Source organism: Indicator indicator, chromosome 4 (assembly GCF_027791375.1).
Source record: "Indicator indicator isolate 239-I01 chromosome 4, UM_Iind_1.1, whole genome shotgun sequence".
NCBI lineage: Eukaryota > Metazoa > Chordata > Aves > Piciformes > Indicatoridae > Indicator > Indicator indicator.
In genome coordinates, this window is record NC_072013.1 from 25,089,020 (window position 1) to 25,107,913 (window position 18,894).

An 18,894-nucleotide genomic window follows, 5' to 3' on the forward strand; every position below is an offset into this window, starting at 1 on the left:
CCGCCCCCCGGGGCCCCGCCGTCCTCCGGCTGTACTTCACGGCCGTCCTACAGCCCTCGAGCTCCGGCCGTCGCCACCTCGCTGCCCGCTCCTGCGCGCGGCCGTGGTGGCTCTCCTCGCCTCTAGGGGCAGCACAGCAGCCCGGGTAGGCCCCACCCCGCTGCCGGCCCGGACGGCAGGGCGGGAAGGGGCGGCCCAGCAGCCGTCCTATAGCTCCCTTTTTGCCGGTTGGGTGACGGTAGCGGTTACTCAGGAACGGGATGGAGGCGGCGGCGGCAGCAGCAGCGAGACAGCATCCTCCCGGGGTGCGCTCTCTGGGCAAAGCTCTGGCTGGCATCCGTCCCCAGGAGCGTCCCGGCTACCCCCTGGCCTCCACCAATGGCTCCAAGGCTGAGGCGCGGGTGCTAGTCATCAACACTGGCGGCACCATCGGCATGGTGCAGGACGTGAAGGGTGAGGGGGCCGCGGGGGGGGAGCGGGCGACGGAGGCGGGCTCTCCCTCAGGTTGCGCTGCGAAACCGGGTAAGGGTGGGTGCTGGCAGGGCGTTAGGCGTGCACCGCTTGCTGAGACGCGTCTGAAGCTGCCGCTTCTTTAAGTGATAGCCTTGCGTTGTGACCGCTCTGCCCGGCGTGGTCTACAGTTCAGCATCTCCGGTTTTCTCGAAACTGGTACGAGTGATGCCAGAGCCGTCTGTACTTTCCTCTAATTTTCTGTTTCTACCAGCTGGTTAGCTTGGCTGATGGGCATCATTGTGACAAGCGAGCCTCATAGCTAGTTAGAGCAGGTTTTTGGCAGAGGACAACGTGTTTCGAAGTACGAGTCCTTTCTGCCTCTTTCATGTGCTGAAAATGAAACCAGCTTAATCATACTAGTCATGCAGTCTTTTTTTAGCCCCAAAAGAGCCACCATCCCAGGCTGCCTCACGTTTCCACTAGGAAGAGCGTGGGCTCTTGGAGTTGGTGGCCACGTAGAGGATTTTCAAGTGGTGACCTGAGAGATGAAGCTGATGCAAGTCTGGCAGCAAGCATGCTGCCAAGCGTCATACAAGCGAGATTAGATACAGCAGCATCTGTGCTCACCTGCTTCTGCTCAGGTTTCTGCTGCTGTCTTACCAGCTCTTGACTTCCTTAAAGAGATTTTTTTTTTTAAAGGCTGTCACCTTTGCGTTTAATCTATCAAAGCTGTTAAAAAAAAATGCATGCTTCAAATGATATATGGTGACTTTGTCTGCGTTGTCTATACTAAAATTTCCAACTTCTGTTTTCACAGCTTCCCAACACCTTTTTAAAACAAATAATTTTAAATCCCATGTCATTCTTGTATAAATGAACTCCATAACTCCTTGTCTTGTTTGCCTTTTTTTTTTTTACTTTTGCTTAAGCAAGTATCAGTCATTGAAGCATGTGCAAATCATAATAACGTGCAAATAATAAAGCAAATGATACTGGCTTGCTGCATCCTGGTAAGGGGTTTCATCCTGCTTTTCATACACACATCTAGCAGCTGAGCAGCCAGAGTACCTCTTTCATAATATTTGGCAGTCTTTAGTGTTCGGATAGAAGCTGGTGAAGGGGCATGGGAAAGGCAGCATGCTTCAAAAGAGAAAAACATACATGCTATTTTTTTTTAATTAATCAATGGATGAAAAATGCCTGTTTACAACCATACCTAGAACAAGAAGTGTTTTATTTCAAGCAAAATGAACAGGAGTAGCCCCCCTGAACTGCACAAAACCTTTCATAGCAGCAGCTGGTCAGAGTGAAGAGATCCATCTGGGTTTATACCTAACTCATTTTTGTCTAGGATTAAAGCTTTTCTGTGGCCTTTCTAGGAGTATGTTCCTGTGCAAAACTGCCCCCATGTAGAAGGCTGATACAGTCAAATTCCCTGGGCTCATTGTGTCTGTGCAGAGCAGTTACCACTGTGGTGTCTGATCGTAAACCTCCTGCAGAGGTTCTGCAGTTGACCTGTGCATGTGTGGCAACACCAGCATTTTTTGGACCTGTGTTGGACTTTCTGCACACCTGCAGGTTACCTCTGCAGGAGTCATCTTCAGAGGATGGATAGTGTATTTCTGTCTATGTGAGTTGAGTGACAACCAGACTCAGCTGCAGACTCTCTCAGTATTCGTGTTTTTGCTGTCAAATAAGCCATTTAAGTGAGTTTAAAAAAATTCTTTCTTCTACTTCCTCCTGCTTAATTCTTCCTACAGCATTTTTTTGCTGGCCTCTCAGTAGCTCATTTTAGAAAGAGTATCTTACTGCACTTCTTAGTGAGGTTACTATGATACTAATCTTTGCTTCACCCTTTTGCCTATGTTCTTCCTGGCTGGTACCTTTGGGGAGATATTTTACTTGGGCTTGTGGACTGGATCTCTGTCCTATCTTTTACTGAGATATTAAGAATAAAGCCACCCAGCAAATACAAGTAGAACTAAGCTGAGTCCCATTAGAAGGATTATTTATCTTGGAATAGTCTGCCTGGATGAATTAGTTAATTATCTGTCTTCTGTAGATATGCTCGGCCAACAAAGAACTGACTGCTGTAGTCTAAGGCTTTTTCTGTTTGAAAACTATGCACCTCACTTCCAAAAGCTCCAAGTACTACAGCTGAAGAAATGAACATTTTGACAAACGCTTTCTGCTTCTCAGCCTTTGCAAAACGTAGTTGTTACTTTTGGGCACCATATGTGGATATGGCATTTCTGTTGACATTCCTATAGGTAAAAACTGGTTTATTGAAGTCCTTTGTGTTCTTCATCATGAGGAGTTTGTTAGGGTTGGGAATTATGACCTCAGCTCCTGAGGTTTCTTGAGTACAGTGCTGACACAGCTGCATCAGAATTTTTCAGCTCCCTGCTGCAGCGTAAGTTATGAATTATCTTGATTGGCAAGTAGCAATAACTGTGTTATCTACAACACCAGAATGAAAAGCAGAGTCCTAGGTGGTAGAGGACGCAGAACCATACTTGTTCTCCTCGGTCACAGTTGATTGTTTGCTGTTCTGCCTTTGTCTGCTTTGTGATGCTGGGATTGGCCAGCTAAAGAAGGAAAGGACAGAAGTTGATGAGAGCTATTTGGACAAGTTGCACAGCATGTCTCTTCTCTGCAGGGGTGAAGTTGCTTCAAGTACTTGGTTAACAAACTTGGCTCACAAAAGATGTTTTCCATGCATAATAAAGTAGAAGTGTTCTTAAAACCGTAGCACTTGAGTTCCCCCATATTTGCTTCTTGAAGCTGTAAAGTAGAAAAGACTGTTAAATGTGGATGCATTTAAGGGACTGCATAGATTGTAAGTGGGTCATGTTGGGTACATCTGCAGAATGTCTTAAGAATAAACGTTTAAGTTAGTGCAAGTAATTACAGAAAAATCCCGACAGGTTTGTGATTAACAGTTGAGGAACTGCCACTTGTAAAGAAGGGTTTTAAGGTATTAACCTACATCAGCTCTCTGGTTCCTGGGGCAAATACAAAAAGTAAACAGTCTAACCATTGTCAGTATTCAGAGCAAGATGAGCATTGGACAAACAGAAGAATAGTCAGAAAACACCGAGTAAACACTTGAAACTGGGCTGCATTTCAGAGCCAAAATAATTCTATGCCCAAGTGCAGCAGAAGTGGCCATTTGTGACTAAACTAGGAACATCCTCAACAGGAAAAGCTGTGATTAGAGCTGAATGAATGAAACATCTGAAACCTGAAAGCGTGTTAAGTATATTCTGTAAAACAAAGTGTTACAGCAGGAATCCAAACAAAGCCACTCAAATGCTGGTGCCCTCCTGTTAGAGAGTTGGCTGTGAGGCGGCCTGCTTCATTTAAGGCAAGCCAGGAGGGAGGTTAGGGAGTTCTTAAGGATTTTCCCATCAGTTTAGAAAGTAAGTGGGAAAAGCGAAATACTATTGAAAATGCTCTCTGGGCTTTTAAAAATATTTTAAATAAACATGCTGTTGGAAAGTGAAGCAAAAAAATCCCAACAGAACAGATGCTGAATTGGATGAGAATTTATTTAAAGAGCAGAACTAGGAAGTAGCCTCAAATTAGGAATAACTAGAACTAGCAGAGTAGCATAAAGAGATCTGAGAGTTTGTTTGCCTTCTGAACAGGTGGTATAAAATACATTCACTGAGATCAAACTGAACTGGACAGCAATGCCAGAAGAGACTTGAAGTCCAGAAGGAAGTACCTCTAATGGAAGTTTCTTGAATAAAAACATCTCAAAAAGTGAAACTTAAAACCAGAATGGTCTTTGCTGGTAAATGCCAGCACTGTTGTTGTCCATCCTGAAAGAAGGTATTGGGAGATGAGTTGCAAGAGCCACAAATGAACTCAGTTCTATGATACTGAGGACTGTAACATCAGTAATTTAGGTGCCTTTCTTTCTAACAGAATGGCACGTGGATTCTTTTTGAAATACGTGATGCAACCAGGATGCCTGCAGATTCAGCAAACGCTAAAGGTACTTAGAATAGTTTAAGCCCCAACAGGCTCCTGCCATAGAGAGAAAGACAACATCACAAGAAGGGACAGATCTTAAGATCTGCCCGTGGTTTTGGATTTTTTTATTCAGCTGCTTATGCAACTTCACTACCTCTTGTCAATTGAGATGTTCAGTCATAAACCTGCTAGTGGAAAGGACCTGTTCAGGAGTGAGTGATTTGAGCGCTTAGTTAAGACTCTTTTGGGAAGCTGAGGATTCTCTGTCTTGGTGTATACATAGAGATCTTTGTGTATATCTATCAGTGCTCAATAATTACTGTGGGACTTGCTTTACCTTTCTCTTTTATTTACTTTTTCTCTGTGGAAATGCTATTGGCACTGACAGTGTTAAAAGAGAGTGGTGGCTTCTTGCTACATTTGTAAAAGTTGCATAAATTTTTGCAATGAAGGAGATTAATAACATTATTTAAATAAAGGATTGAATTATTTCAAGTCAAGAAAATAATAGCTGCAGGGATGTATTGTTTATATTTGGTTTTCATGTTCCTGCGCTGGCCATTGACTAAATTTCACTTGAAGGCTGAGCAAACTGCTGAGTAGATTCTTCCCTCCTTACTATGTTGCTCACTTCCTCCATCCGTGCTCCTTTATTTACTTTCTTTATTCTTTATCTTTCAGGACTTGCTCCTGAGGCCAAGAAATTAGTAAGCAGCTTGAAAACAATGCCAATGCTGCATGATGAGACATATGCCCAGGAAACAAAACTGAACAACTTCCATGAATTTCCAGATAACACATTGGTGCTCCCGTAAGTGTATTTTCCTTGAGGAGAGGGAGGGGTAGGAAATAGCTTGTTAATTACATCTCCACATATTTAATGTGAAGAACACATTATGAGATTAGCAAAAATGCTGACATTGACTTAAAAGGAAAAAGCCTTCTGTGTCTGGCATGATAGGAAATGTCTGTTTTGATATATTTGCAATGAAGTGTCATACAACTGCTTAAGAAATAACTTTTAATTTAGGTAACTATTCGGGGCAACTTAGTCCTGCATGTTTTCCTTTTTTTGGATGTTTATTTGCTTCTCTGCAAATGTTAAAATATTCTATAGAAATTAAACTGTCTATACACTTCTTTGTGAATTATTTTTGGCATATGTCTGAAAAGTAGTATCTAATTAATGCATCTGTGAACAGGCCTCATGGCTTTAATTCTGCAGACCTTCTGGTTTAAAACAACTTGTAAGAGCTGATTGTCTTTCCCAAATTTATGCAACATTATGATAATAAGTGATGATCTTACAATTTACTTTGCTGCTTAAGTGTTGGGCAATGATTAATAAGCTTATAGGGTTTTTTTAGAGGGCAGTATGCTAATTTGAGGTTATTCCCTAGCTGTGATGAATGACTGTACTCCTGTAAACATGTTACCTTTGCGTAAAGGATGATTTTACAGTCATTCAAATATAAATGGGACTATAGTTGTTTTGCTATAAAACTGGATATTCTTTAATCTTTAAGAAGAAAATTAGGATATACAAAGAAATGCAAGGTTCATTAATTTATTTCTATTTTGTGTTGAGGTCTGTGTGTAAAGCTTTTAAAAGTAATCTCATAAAAGGCAGATAGCAGGAAAGGGGTAGAGGAAAAAGAAGTGAACTCCCGGTAGAGTGTTGATATGAACATACAGTTTGGCCTAATCATGATGATATTAAGAAAAATGGAGCTCTGTTATGGTACTGTGCTTGTAACCAAATAACTTTAAAATACTTCAAAGGATTTGAAATACAATGAAACTATACTAATACACCCTTTCGAGTCCTAAATATGCTTCTTCTGACACACCTTTTTCATGAAGAAGAGAAACGATTAAAACAATTATTCACCTAAAACCCAAGGTTTAAAAAACAATCCTTGTTTGTTTGTTTGTTTTTCTTTTCTGGCACTGCTGAGTGTTATTTGTTGTTAGTAATGGCAATGTGCCATTTTCTCTTTTGTGCTACCTGAGTGATATTTTAACTAGGCAGTTAAGAAATATTGTGAGTTTCTGAGGAGAGAAAATAGGAGGGTTTTGTGAACTTTGTATGCCTGTGTGATAACTTTGATGTAAGAGGAATGACATGGCCTCTTTTTAGAGAGAGGAATCAAAATTTATGTACTAGGCTGGTCTCTGGAGCCAGTATGTGGTGTTTTAATTAAACAGCACATCCTTGGGAGTTTTCACAGATCTTTTTCAACTGACTTCAAACATTACTCTTAGCATGCAAATGTAATATCCAACAAGGCAATTTTTCATATGAAATTTAACTTCTTAGGTTCCATTTATCAGCTGTTACTGAATGAAAACTACACATTGTTTAAATGCTTTGACTGCTGTATGCAGCTGTCTTTCATGCCTCATAAGGGGAATGGGTCTGTAGATTTTATTAGCTGAAGAGCTGATAACTGACCCTTTTTTTGTGTATTTTGTATTGCTATAAATATATGCGGGAATAGCAAGTGGGAACAAAATGCTCTTCTGTATTCTGGGGGAAGATAATCAACTTTTCTGTACAGTAAACACCTTATTTAGGGAACTTTTATGCATCCATGCAGTGTCTTGGTCTTTTCTATAGCCTTTGACTGTCTTCCACTGTAGTATCTGTAATGCTGAAATATCTGTCATAGTTATAGCTGGCAGGGAACTTTATATCATCCTCAGGCAGTGGAAAAGCATTGAGAATGCTCTGAAGATGATCCTGTTTCAACCTGCTCCAGATGATTGCCTGAAAAGAGCAAGTAGGAAGGGCAGAGCTGGCCCACCAGGAGCTCTTTGTTAGCAGCTCATTGACCACACCATGGATGAAAATGGTGAATATCCTCTTTAAAGCTTCAGGAGGTTAGCATAAAACAGTAGTAGTAGAGTTATTTTATTACTCCAAATCTTAACTGCCAAGTTGAATTTATTTGGACAGGTTAGAAAATTCATGTGGAAAAATAAGCACATTTTGGGGGGTGAAACACATGCTCTGTATGCAGTCCCTTTGGCTGGCAGATCAAAGGTTCTTGAAGATTCAGATCTCTTGAAATATGCAGATGGAGAAAGGGAGACTTGTGATCTTTGCAGGCAGAGAGGGCAGGCAGCAGGCTTAGAGCCAGAGCAATCCCAATGTGATTTCATAGCCATCATCATCTTTGATAAGCCCTCTGTAAATTTGGGGTGGAGTAAGATGTTTAGTGGCTAGACACTTTTTAATCTTTGGTCTTCATCTGCTGGGCAGCACACTGCATGATGTTTGAAAGTGGTATATTTCTCAGCTTCATAGGTACTTTATCCTATTGCTTGACATTTTGGTTTGGTTTTGTGGCGTTTCTTTTTTTTTCCTTGTATACTTGCTTTGTCTTGTTTTTATTGTACTTTGAGTGGTCTTTTCCCTGCTGTCAAGGTTGCATGTGTTCAGTGGCCAATAATTGATCACCACTGAGTTGTTTATAGTCCTGAGGTCTCTGTTTTCAACCTATGTCAGTATTTTAAGATCCTTGCTATTATGACAAGCTTTAACTCCACATCTTAAGAGATGGCTGGTACCATGTAGCAAACTTTCCTAACAAGGTGTCAACAGGCCCAATAGGCTAGGACTGGAATTTTACAAAGTTAGCCTTTTACTAGCAAAAGCAACAGTTTACTTGAAGATCTTAACTAACTAAGAGTTATGTCTGAAACCTGAGATCACAGAAACCAGGAAGAATGGATCTTCTAAAGGTCACAAAAATTAATCCCAGTCACAACTCTCAAGAGAAGATACCATTTGTGTCAGGAAAGAATGTCTGTTTGTCCATTTGTCAAAGGATCAAAAGGTTATTGCAACTCTTTTGCTGACTTCCTATAACCCCTGGGAGATTTATAGATGCCTCTTGACAGCTTATGAAGCATTTTTTAAACCTGGAGTCCTTGTGTCGACTTTTGTTAGAACTCAGTTCCCAACTTTATAAAATCTGGGGTCTTCTTTTCTGTCTTTAGTTTTTCTGGCTCCTCTCCACCTCCCAAATTATTATTATTATTAAATTAAATTTAGGGATTTCTGCTTCAAACCACATCAGTCTTTGAACTTACAAACTTAGTGTTCTGAACGCAAGGCCTTTTCTTTTGACAGACCTAGGGGATGGGGAGGAAAAGGGTGAAAACTATTGACTTAAAGAAAAAGTCAGAAGCTATGGGCTGATACTAGCATTAAGATTTAAACTTTTTCCCCCCCTAATTTTCTTTCTTCATAGTCTCTCTAAGCAAAACAAAAGAATTTTTTACACAATCCTGGAGCTCTCACCACTTCTTGATTCTTCCAACATGACGCCGGATGATTGGGCCAGAATTGCAAAGAAACTTGAGGTACTACAGTGTGGAATAAAAATTAATTTTTTTCTTCAACAAAACCATCAGTGCATCTAGTATACTTAGTGACATAGAAAAATTCAGTAGTGCTATATGGATAAATTTGATTGTTTAAAATGTAATAAATGTTATACACCTTGCTTAGTTACTTGCAAAGTAACAAGTACTATGCTTGCAAGGCTTGATGATTTTTTTTTTTTCCTTTCAGAAATGTTGCAAATTCATTAAAATATAGTTCTTCCAATGATAAGCCATATCATAATTCCATACAAGAAAATAAATAGGAAAGTTGCAGCTATGATTGAATATGAAATGTAATATGAAGGTTGATATGTTCTGAAATGTTGACTTAAAATCACTGTCCAAAAATGTTGAATAAAATCCTTAGGTATAGGTAACTTTAAATGAATGTTGCTTGGTTACTCATCATTTTAGTGTTGAAATAGCCTAATAGTTGACTATTGACATAAATCATTCCACATTTTTGTGCCTTTCTTATTCTGGACAAAGACAGACTTGACTAGCTTTGGCTTTACAGTCAGTAGAAAAAATGCTGTCATGGTTAGGTTTCCCACAGTGGAAAGTGTTTAAAGCCCTGAATATTTCCATATATATAGATACATTCATTGTATCCTTGTCTAAATTAAAAACATCAGCAGTTTTCTGTTTCTGTCTCCATGTCTGAACTTAGCTGTCTGCTTTTAAGAAAGTAGAAATGCAAAACATTTCAAATACTTCACACCAAGAATTCATATTTAGCTGTTGGAAATAAATAAGTGTGGCGTAATAGGATACTCTCTTCCATTGCTGCTAGCTCTGTGACAGTGAGCTTTGTAGTGTAAATTTCCATCTTTGACCAAGCTGTCAGAATGCATGTGAACAGTAAAATTATGCAGCTAATAGTCCTTCACCTCTAGGTCCTCTAATCCTGAAACCACCAAACCAGGGATGATGCTCCTCCTATCAAATGCATCTTGCCAGGTCAAAGAGACGAAGCTGGTGTGTAGGTGGAGAGCCTCTAAGATGAGCAGGCACACGCAGCTCGGAAAACCCAGGGCCAACAGTAAAAGGCAGTAATCCCAAAGTGAACAGGAGAGAATTCACCTTTTCTCCTTAATGGCATATTTGTTTTATTACACAAAAAGTGTTTATTTCCTGTACACAGAGTGTAGCTTCTCTGTATTTAAAAATATGCAGTAGGTGTAATCCAAGTGAAAAGTGCTGAGAACGGGGAACAAACCTCACTTCATCTGGTTTAAGTATAGACACTGCCACTTTGTGTTGGACATGTACTTGGCAGAGATGTTAACACGCTGATGACTTTCCAGACTGAAACGTGCTAACATGTTTCTGTGGGATATATCCTTAAGTGCCAACCTCATCTTCTATGTTAAAAAGCTTAAACCAAGCTGTGTTCTTTTGCATCTAATAAGGTTCATAGGGCTGAAAATATTCATGAATATACTGATTGAGTTAGAGAGGGCTATTTCTGTGATCTCAGCCCTTCTTGAAACTTAATCTTGTTACTGCATTGGTGGATAATTAACAGCATGCTTCTTGCATCATGCTGTAGTTTGGCCTCAGAAAGATCAGCCAACGGTGGTGTTGCTCTGCTTGAAACTTCTAGTAGGTAGCAACATATAGGCATGAATATCAGTGAAGACATAGTGAAAGGACAAATAGAAATCTGTAGGTTAGTTTGGAGGTGACCTTATTATCATGAGATGCCAAGCATGTAGCATAAGAATTGTAAATAAAAATAAATTTAATTCTATGGCAACTCCCCCTTTTATTCCTCATGCTGCCACTTCATCTATCTGCTTTGACTTCTATGTAATCATTTCCATATTACCAAGCTCCATCAGAGACAGTGTCTTTCACTAGAATGTTTACTGTGTACATTGCATAGTAATGTGGGGAGGAAACCCTTTTTCCTCCAAAAGCCAGCAAGATGAACTGTGTAATTCATGGTTTTGTATTAAAAAAAACTCCTGTGTGGAATTATATGTAGATTAAAGTTATTATAAATTTCCTTTTTGCGTCTGTACATGCCTGAAAGTCTAAGGGACTTCTCAAAACCCAGCAAGTGTATGTACCTTAATGAACACTAAGAAGCTTCTTCACCTCTTTCTGCTGCCGAAGTCACATGTTGCTGCAGAAAGAACTTCTCGACACGAGAGGGCACTCTTACACTGGCGTAATTTGCCTGTCTGCCACCCGGATTAAATTGACTTTTTTTTCTATACATTATGATAGCTTTGGTTTGCCTAATCTGTTCCTGTAAATGGTGTAATCCCTAAAGTAAAAGCAGCAACAAGAAATCAGACTGTGACTAATTTGCATATGTTAACATTCCCGTTTAAAGCCATTGCTAAGCTTTTCTTAATTAGCAGTCTTCTGGTTTAAAAATGCTGCATTAATATGTATACATAGAAGAATCTCTTTGACTGTTCCATAATTGGAATTACTGGCTCTAGTGTCTACTATCCTATTAACCCTTAAACTGAAAACAGGATAACTTTGGGAGGCATTGTGTGTGGTGCTCTGTAAAGAATATGCTGATGCTTGCATCAGCGAAAATAATGCACTGTGTACCCCACTTGCTGATACCAGTGCATTGCCCTAACTGTGTGAAAACTGCCTCTCCATCTCCAGGAGCACTATGAAAAGTATGATGGTTTTGTGATCCTTCACGGTACTGATACCATGGCCTACACAGCTTCAGCTTTATCCTTCATGTGTGAGAACCTGGGTAAAACTGTTGTTCTGACAGGATCTCAGGTAATGGACTTCATCTGAAGTTAAATTTGAAAGTTTGCTTTTGGTTTTTTGGGGGGGAGGAATTGGGGGGGTTTTGGTTTGGTTGGGTTGTTGTTTTTTTTTTAATTTGCAAAACTAGGTAGTAACCTGGTTATCACTGTGTAGTTTAGTACAGGGCAGGTCTCTGGCCAGGATGAGTGAGCACAGTGCTGATCAAAATTAGTGAGAATTGATGGGCTTACCAGCTGAGGATCTGCCCCATATTTTTGTCATTAATGACTTTACAACTCTGTACCAAGTCAGACCAGTAGTTCATTATGTCTGAGACCAGATGCTTCAGAGAAAGATACAAGAGCCTGTCATTGGCCATTGTGTATTAATTGGTTTATATGAGAAACATCTTTCCAGCCTCAGGTGGCTGCTGGTTGTTAGCTGCCTTTTTTTTTTCTTCTAAAGCCCTGAAGCTTACTGCTTTTTGCTTCATCAGTTGTTGTCCTGTTTTATATTACTCATTCGTGCATTCTTTCTTTCTTTGCTTGTTTAAAAGCTCTAAGCATTAGATGCCTTTTTGATCATTTCTGTTCCACAGAGCATGCAACATGGTCTGTTTCCTTTAAGGACTACATTTATTAATTTTCATTCTCTTAGCTGGAGATCAGCCCTTTGCATATTGTCTTACTAGAATAGCATGCTTGAGTGTAAAATACAGCTCTAATCACAAAGGAGAGATGAAACATCACACTATAAAATTCCCCTCCTCCATTTCATAACTTCCCTTTCACATGTGGTCTATTTGAAGTCTAGGAAGGAGCAGGCTTGCACTTAATGTTTTGACAATGGGACAGTCTAGTGGTGATACATCATATTCACAGTTTTACTTTCTTTTTGGCTTTATTGCTTAAAGATCTGCCTGACATATGATCCAGCAATCGAGCGTGGGATTTTTTTTTTCATTGCTAAAAGGAGCTTTGACTCGTTTAATAAAGAGGCAATCTGAAAAGGCACAGAAGTCAGCAGACCAAATTTCTGTTTTTCATCTTGTCCTTTTGGTAATAACTTGCTGGCTCAGTTTTTCTATTCTGTGAGGAAAGATGGTGCAAGAGAGCTGTTGTGAAGCCTGCAATGGTAGTTTTGTGTGATCTGGAGCTGTTTTTCTCTGTGTGATCACTTCTACTCTGTGCCTGCTATTTTTTATATTTTTATATTTTTCCTGAATCAGTCTTTTAATCTGCTTAATCACACTAGAATCATCTCTTGATTAGCTTTTTAAGCACTTAAATTATAGAATTCTGTTTAGCACAGGGAGAAATCCTGCCATCTGGTGTAGTCTAAAATGGTCTGAAGAAGGAAACTTTATTTGTCGTAAATCATTGTTACCTAAATTGTTCATGTACTTTTATTACGTAAGTTGAATATAATTTTTTCTGCCATGTAGGCTTTACATAAAGGACAGAGTGTAATTTCAGTCTCTGCTCTCTAGGTGCCCATATATGAGTTGCAAAACGATGGCCGAGCCAACCTTCTGGGGGCACTGCTGATTGCTGGGCAGTTCGTGATTCCTGAGGTCTGTTTGCCTGTGAAGACATCTCAGAAACTGCTTTTCTTCCTCTAACCAGGACATATACTTACATACTCAAAGTATCTGGTAGGCAGAAAAGAATTGCACTTAAACAGGAAGATAAAAGGATTCCACTGAGGTAACAGGCACTTACGTGGCAAAGCACCTGCTGTTTTCTCACAAGCCATATCCTGTTTTGCTCATATACAATCTGTAAAGACTATCCAGTCTGAAATGTAGCTTGAAGCAGACTTGACATCAGAGGTTCTCCTGCAAATATGTGGAATTTGAAACACTCATAAGTCAGTTTTAGAATTTCAAAGTAACTTGCAGTTAAAAAGTCTCTCTAGAAGTGGAACAAGTGTATTCTAGTTCTAATTCCTGAAGACTGAAGTGTCAAGGATGATATATATAATGCACATGAAAGTACCTCTACAGTTTCAGCACCCTGCCTTTAACATTGTTGCTGTGCAGCCCAAAAATCGGAGACAAAACTGGTCAGGTTACACCTCATACCACTTGTGCCATGGGCCAAAAGCTGCTTCTTGTAAGGCAACAGCAATAGCTGACTGACCAAGGTCTTCATAATTAATAACAGCTTTGAGGTGTCTCTTTTCCTTTGAATTCCAGTTGACAAACTTTAAGAGACTTGACAAGGAACTTAGTTATTTATGAGTGGTAACTCTTTTGAAAGTTGTTCTTGTTTTCACCAGGCCTTTCGTTAAGGTTTTGGAATATGAATTTAAATACAACTGATGAACTTTTTAATAAGTCCTATTTCTTTCCTCTATGCCTCCTGAGAGGATTATGAAACTAGTTAGCTCTTGACTTGTTTTGTTCTGAATTCTTAAACCAATATGACAGATGTGCCAACTCTTTTTGAAAGGGTAAGATCTGTAAACATCTACTAGCCTCCAAGTTACTTTAAAGATTTAGAAAACACTTTATAAAGGATGGACTACAGTATTTATCTACTGAATCTTTTAATTACTGGCTTATTCATAGACCTGTTTCTTTACTTGTCTTGCAGGTGTGCCTGTATTTTTATAATAAACTGTACAGGGGAAATAGGGTGACTAAGGTGGATGCTGGGAGTTTCAATGCCTTTTCCTCACCTAACCTGCCTCCACTTGCAAATGCTGAGGTTGATATTACAAGTAAGCAACATCATCTCTTAAGCCTTGTAATTTATGCCTCATGCAATAGAACTCTAGCTGAAAAGGATCTGTGCCTATGTAGTTGAAATGCTGGTTTTGACCTCAAGTATCTTTGAAAGCATTGTAGCTTGATTGCAGTTTATCTGCTCTGAAACCGTTTAAATATTAGTAAGATTGAGAATTTGTGACTCAATTGCATTTACCTATTGAATATAGATGTGAGCTAGACTTAGTGTGGCTAAAGATCCAGGCTAACCAGAGCGAATGTTGCCTCCATGTCATGAAAGTGCTTGCTCTGAAGATCAAAATGAGGGAGTGAGGACTGAAAGAACAAAGAGTTTAATCTTGTTAATGACCATGCTGGATTCCAAAATCAGGCAAAAGAGTCATTGCAGAGTACTTGCAGCTTCAACAGATTCTGTGTTTGATGCATGGGATTGCTAAGATCTTTCACCAGATATTTTGGGTCTGTCTAAATTGCAGTCACACTGAAAAGAACAGAATATATGCTGTGTGAAGTTTTTTTTTTTTTTCCCCTCAGACTTACTCAGACTCCCAGTAATTTCTGTGTCTTGATTTTTAAGGAGGGGGGAAATGGCATGAAGATTTCAGTAGCTATTTGCCAAGTCATTAACACATGGATGTCTCTTCTTGGATAAATGGTACCTGTCTTTGGGAGGGGAGAAAAGAGACACATTTGGAACTTAGTCAAATGAGGAGCTGACAGAAAAAAAAAAAAATGAAAAAAGGCAGTTAAAAAATATTACAAGTTGTGTAAACTACTTTTGGATAGGCTGGGTACATTTAAAAGGAATAGAACTTGGTGATAGTCTCCTTTATTACAAAAAAAAAAAAAAAAGGAATAGGAGGAGGTTTCCAAATTGTTTTCCTAAGTGCTATTAATGGCAGTAGTTGATATAGCTCTGTGCCATTCTGAATGGTTTCTACTAGTAGAGAGACATTGTACAATTTGGAAAAATAAACTTTTCCCTTCCAGCTAATGAGTGGGAGTTCCTTAGCAAAGTTTCACGATCTGAGTGATGCGTTTATAGCAGCCAGATATAAACTGAGAAAGTCTGGGAATACAGTCATGGTCTGTAAGACATCCCTCAGGTAGCACTGTTGTGTTACTGTGCCATGGTATCTGAAATCAACAGAAGCGCTGTCAGTTGATTGTTGCAGTTGATGGGGGAGAATCTTCTTTCTTGGGTTTTTATAACTGCATCAAATAGGGTATAAATAAATTCTGTTTACTGGCTGATCAATAATTAAATCAAGCTGCAAATTGCATGCTATTTCTTTCTTGGATTTGAATGAACTGTTTTGTGACTCCTTGTCTATAGTAGAAAAAGAAGAAAATTAAGTACTTCCCCTTGCCTGTTTTGGTTCCCAGTATCTTTTCAGCAGAACGCCACATTGAGATCAGTGGGGATTTCTGACTTAAACAGTAGTGGTGTGATGGGCTCTCTTTTTATTTGTTTCAGTTGATTACCCAGTTAGAGTAGCATCACTTATTTAAGATGACAATGTCAGCATTGAAGGATTGTTTGTCTTTGAGAAAACATAGTTTATAGCATGGGCAATGTACTAGTGCTGCTTTATTTTGTCCAAAGTAATTGTGTGAAACATTACTGTCTCCCTTGAGTTTGCTTGTACGATCCTTATCCTCATAAGAAGCTTTCAGGGAGACAAGAAACCACTTGGGCTTTTATCAACAAACCAAACAAATCTAGCATCTTTTAACTTTTTACTCTTTTTGTTTGTTTTTTTGTTGTTTTTTCCCCCAATGTGACTTTGCATAATATTTCCTAATCCTCTCTAGATGCAGCTCTCTTCATAATTTATTTTAGCCATTTTTCACCCTATTGCCTCTTCAGGTGAGGCCCCCAGAGTGGATGTCTGATCCCATTAACTGACTGTGTTCTTGACCACATCCTTAACTTAGAAACACCTAAGAGTTCCATTATCCAGGTTTATATGAGCAAGTTAGTCAGCTTCCTCAAGAATTTCAGTTTAACGCAAGAAACTCCTGTAAGAAGTAAGGAATTGTAACTTTCTCCTGAGATGAAGCCCAATGCCAGTGTTTTTTTTTTTTTTTCAAGAGAAACAATCTCTGTATGAAATGGACAATATAAAAATAAACAAAAATATTTCTAGAAATCTTGAATCATATCAAATAAGATTTCTCCCATATTTTGAAAACAGAAGAGACAAGGAGGACTGTTTCTCTTGACATGTGAAGAGTCTCAGTATATTTCATAACTGATTACCCTCCTCTGTTCTCAGTTGTCCTAATGAAGCAAATGTGAAACTTGCACTGTTGTTATGGCTGGACTTTCTTCATCACACATGCATGTAACTTCCGGGAGTGGTGCACATGTACAGGACTGTATGAGCCTTTTTGGGCGCATCTACTCACCAGTCTCATTAGAGAGAAGCTATTTGTCACTGGCCATGTCTGTATCTTGCTTGGCAGTTCTGGTTATCTATAGTTAAAATCTCAAGTAATTTATATATTAGGGCAAATGTCTGCACTCTTCACTGAAGTGCTTTTGGGCCTACCCTCCACCCCAAGTAGGCATGTTGAGTCTTTCAACACCACCATTCAGTTTAAATATTCATTTCAAAAGGTGTGTTTGGATTGTTTATAAGAAAAAAGGGGGTCTATGTTTACTGCCCTTCTTCAGGAATTTGCACTTACAGGGTGGCCTGTGTTCCCCACCGCTTGGATGCCACTGTGAATTGTAATGAACGCTGAAGCAGCTTATATAATGGTAGGGCTTGCCTGTAGCCCTGCAGAGAAGGATAAGAAGAAAGCATTGCTGTTTGTCTGGAGCTCTGTAGTCACAAAAAGCTGTATTTCTTGTTTGATTTCATAACTCAGAGTTCAGCCACCACTCCTATGGGAGGTGTCACTTTTAGTTGCTGCTCTCCCTTTATAAGTTAAAACCTGCATTGTGGCATAGGGCATAGTGAGGTTGTGCTGCTTGCTAGACTGTGTGGAACTGCTCCTCATTTTTTTTATTTTATTTTAAGTGCGCTTGATGGGGTTTTCTTCTGCACTAACCCTGTCACCACAGTTCTGTGTGTGAGAATAAAGCTGAATAAGATAAATATGTAGGTTTAGAGCTGTAATTTTAAATGCTCTAGTGTTTGGTAGGGAGGGGGAGATTGAGAATAGCAGAGTGTTGTTTGTGATGGTTTTGTTTGGAGGAATAAACAAAAGGCCTTAATAGCTTGAACACAGTCTTCTTCAAGAATGCAATCTTTTCTATCCCAAGCCACTTTGGAAACTATATAAATAGCCATTACCTCTTTATTTGATGTACATTGCTTTAAAAACTTTCTGGTCTGCAACATGAGTAGCTAGTTTACATTTGCTCCTCAGCTTTGTATCGATATTTACATAATGCAGGACACCATAACAGTTAAACTCTTTACAAGAGGCCATCCAAGTCAGAACAGGTTACTGTTTTTCCTGCACCAAAACTGAATATCCTTAATTAGTCACTCTTATCTATAGGATAAAAAACTCTTATGAACACCAATATATGCAGTTTTCTGTATTCACCTGCTTATGTACGAGTTAAGAACTGTTAATGATTCTTAAGATTTTGTTTGGTTGGTTTTTTATTTAACAAAAAAGATTGCTGTGTAGGACCATAAGCTGCAAGACAGATGTTTTATTCATTAACAGTGTAGATGCTTGAACTTAGCTATGTGACATAAATATTCTTCCTGTTTAGGGATGTAATCTTTGAGATGGAGGATGCAGAGTGTGTTCTAAATTTCTTTTTTCCCCTTTGTGGTGTTCTGCTTCAGTTACAACAGTTCTGAATAAATCTGAGATGAAGTCAGCCTCTAATGTGTGTTTGTCTTTGGCTCTTGCATCACACTTGCCTTTTGTTCTGCCTTTTGGACTCATTTGGCTAATGGAAAACTGACATCTGTGGAGCCTGCAGTACCAAGCATTTTATGTAGGCTGACAAGGTTCATGACCAAAGGAGTGTTAACTCAGGGACAGTCTTTAGTTCATTCTTTTTTTAAAATACAGTCTGGAATTACATCACTGCACTGTCTGCATGCATTGCATTTATCTCAAAGATGATACATTATTTGGTATTGTGTGCTCCAAGTGTACAGGTATATGCCTGGTCTAGGTCTGACTTCTGAACCTATCCTCTAATCTCTCTCCTTGGTCTTCTATCTTAGCGGTCCATGCCAAGGCAGGTGTCCTCGGTTCATTCTTCACGTTTGTTACAGGCATTAGGGATGCTAATAGATGCCAAGCATAGTAATACGCATTTGTGAAGTTTTGGCAGGGACTCCTAGCTTATGGAGGGTAAGGGAAAGAAAGCTTTGATACAATTTTATTGCCACCCCCTCTTATAGAGGAGGCTGCTTGTAAAGAATTAATCTCAGTTAGAAGGTTGAAAGGATTGGATTTATTGCTGAACACTGCTGCTTCTTAAAGCACACTGCTCATGAGTAGACATGGTTAGCCAGGCTTATGAAACTTAAACAGAACAAATGTACAGCTTTCTGCACTCACCTGTATAACTCCTGCAAGTCTCTAGCTCTGGAAACCTAATGGAGGCCTTTAAGAGCTGC

At 39.4% G+C, this 18,894-nt stretch overlaps 1 protein-coding gene across 1 annotated transcript in view; it reads left to right on the plus strand.

The window, feature by feature from the left end:
* The first annotated feature begins 260 nt into the window (after positions 1–260).
* ASPG (asparaginase) overlaps positions 261–18,894 on the plus strand; it is a 46,017-nt gene continuing 27,383 nt past the window's right edge. Inside the window, exons 1-6 of the mRNA XM_054400667.1 lie at positions 261–453; positions 5,116–5,245; positions 8,694–8,805; positions 11,464–11,589; positions 13,049–13,132; positions 14,157–14,283. Coding sequence (XP_054256642.1) covers positions 261–453; positions 5,116–5,245; positions 8,694–8,805; positions 11,464–11,589; positions 13,049–13,132; positions 14,157–14,283 — 772 coding nt within the window. The remainder of the gene's footprint in view (positions 454–5,115; positions 5,246–8,693; positions 8,806–11,463; positions 11,590–13,048; positions 13,133–14,156; positions 14,284–18,894) is intronic.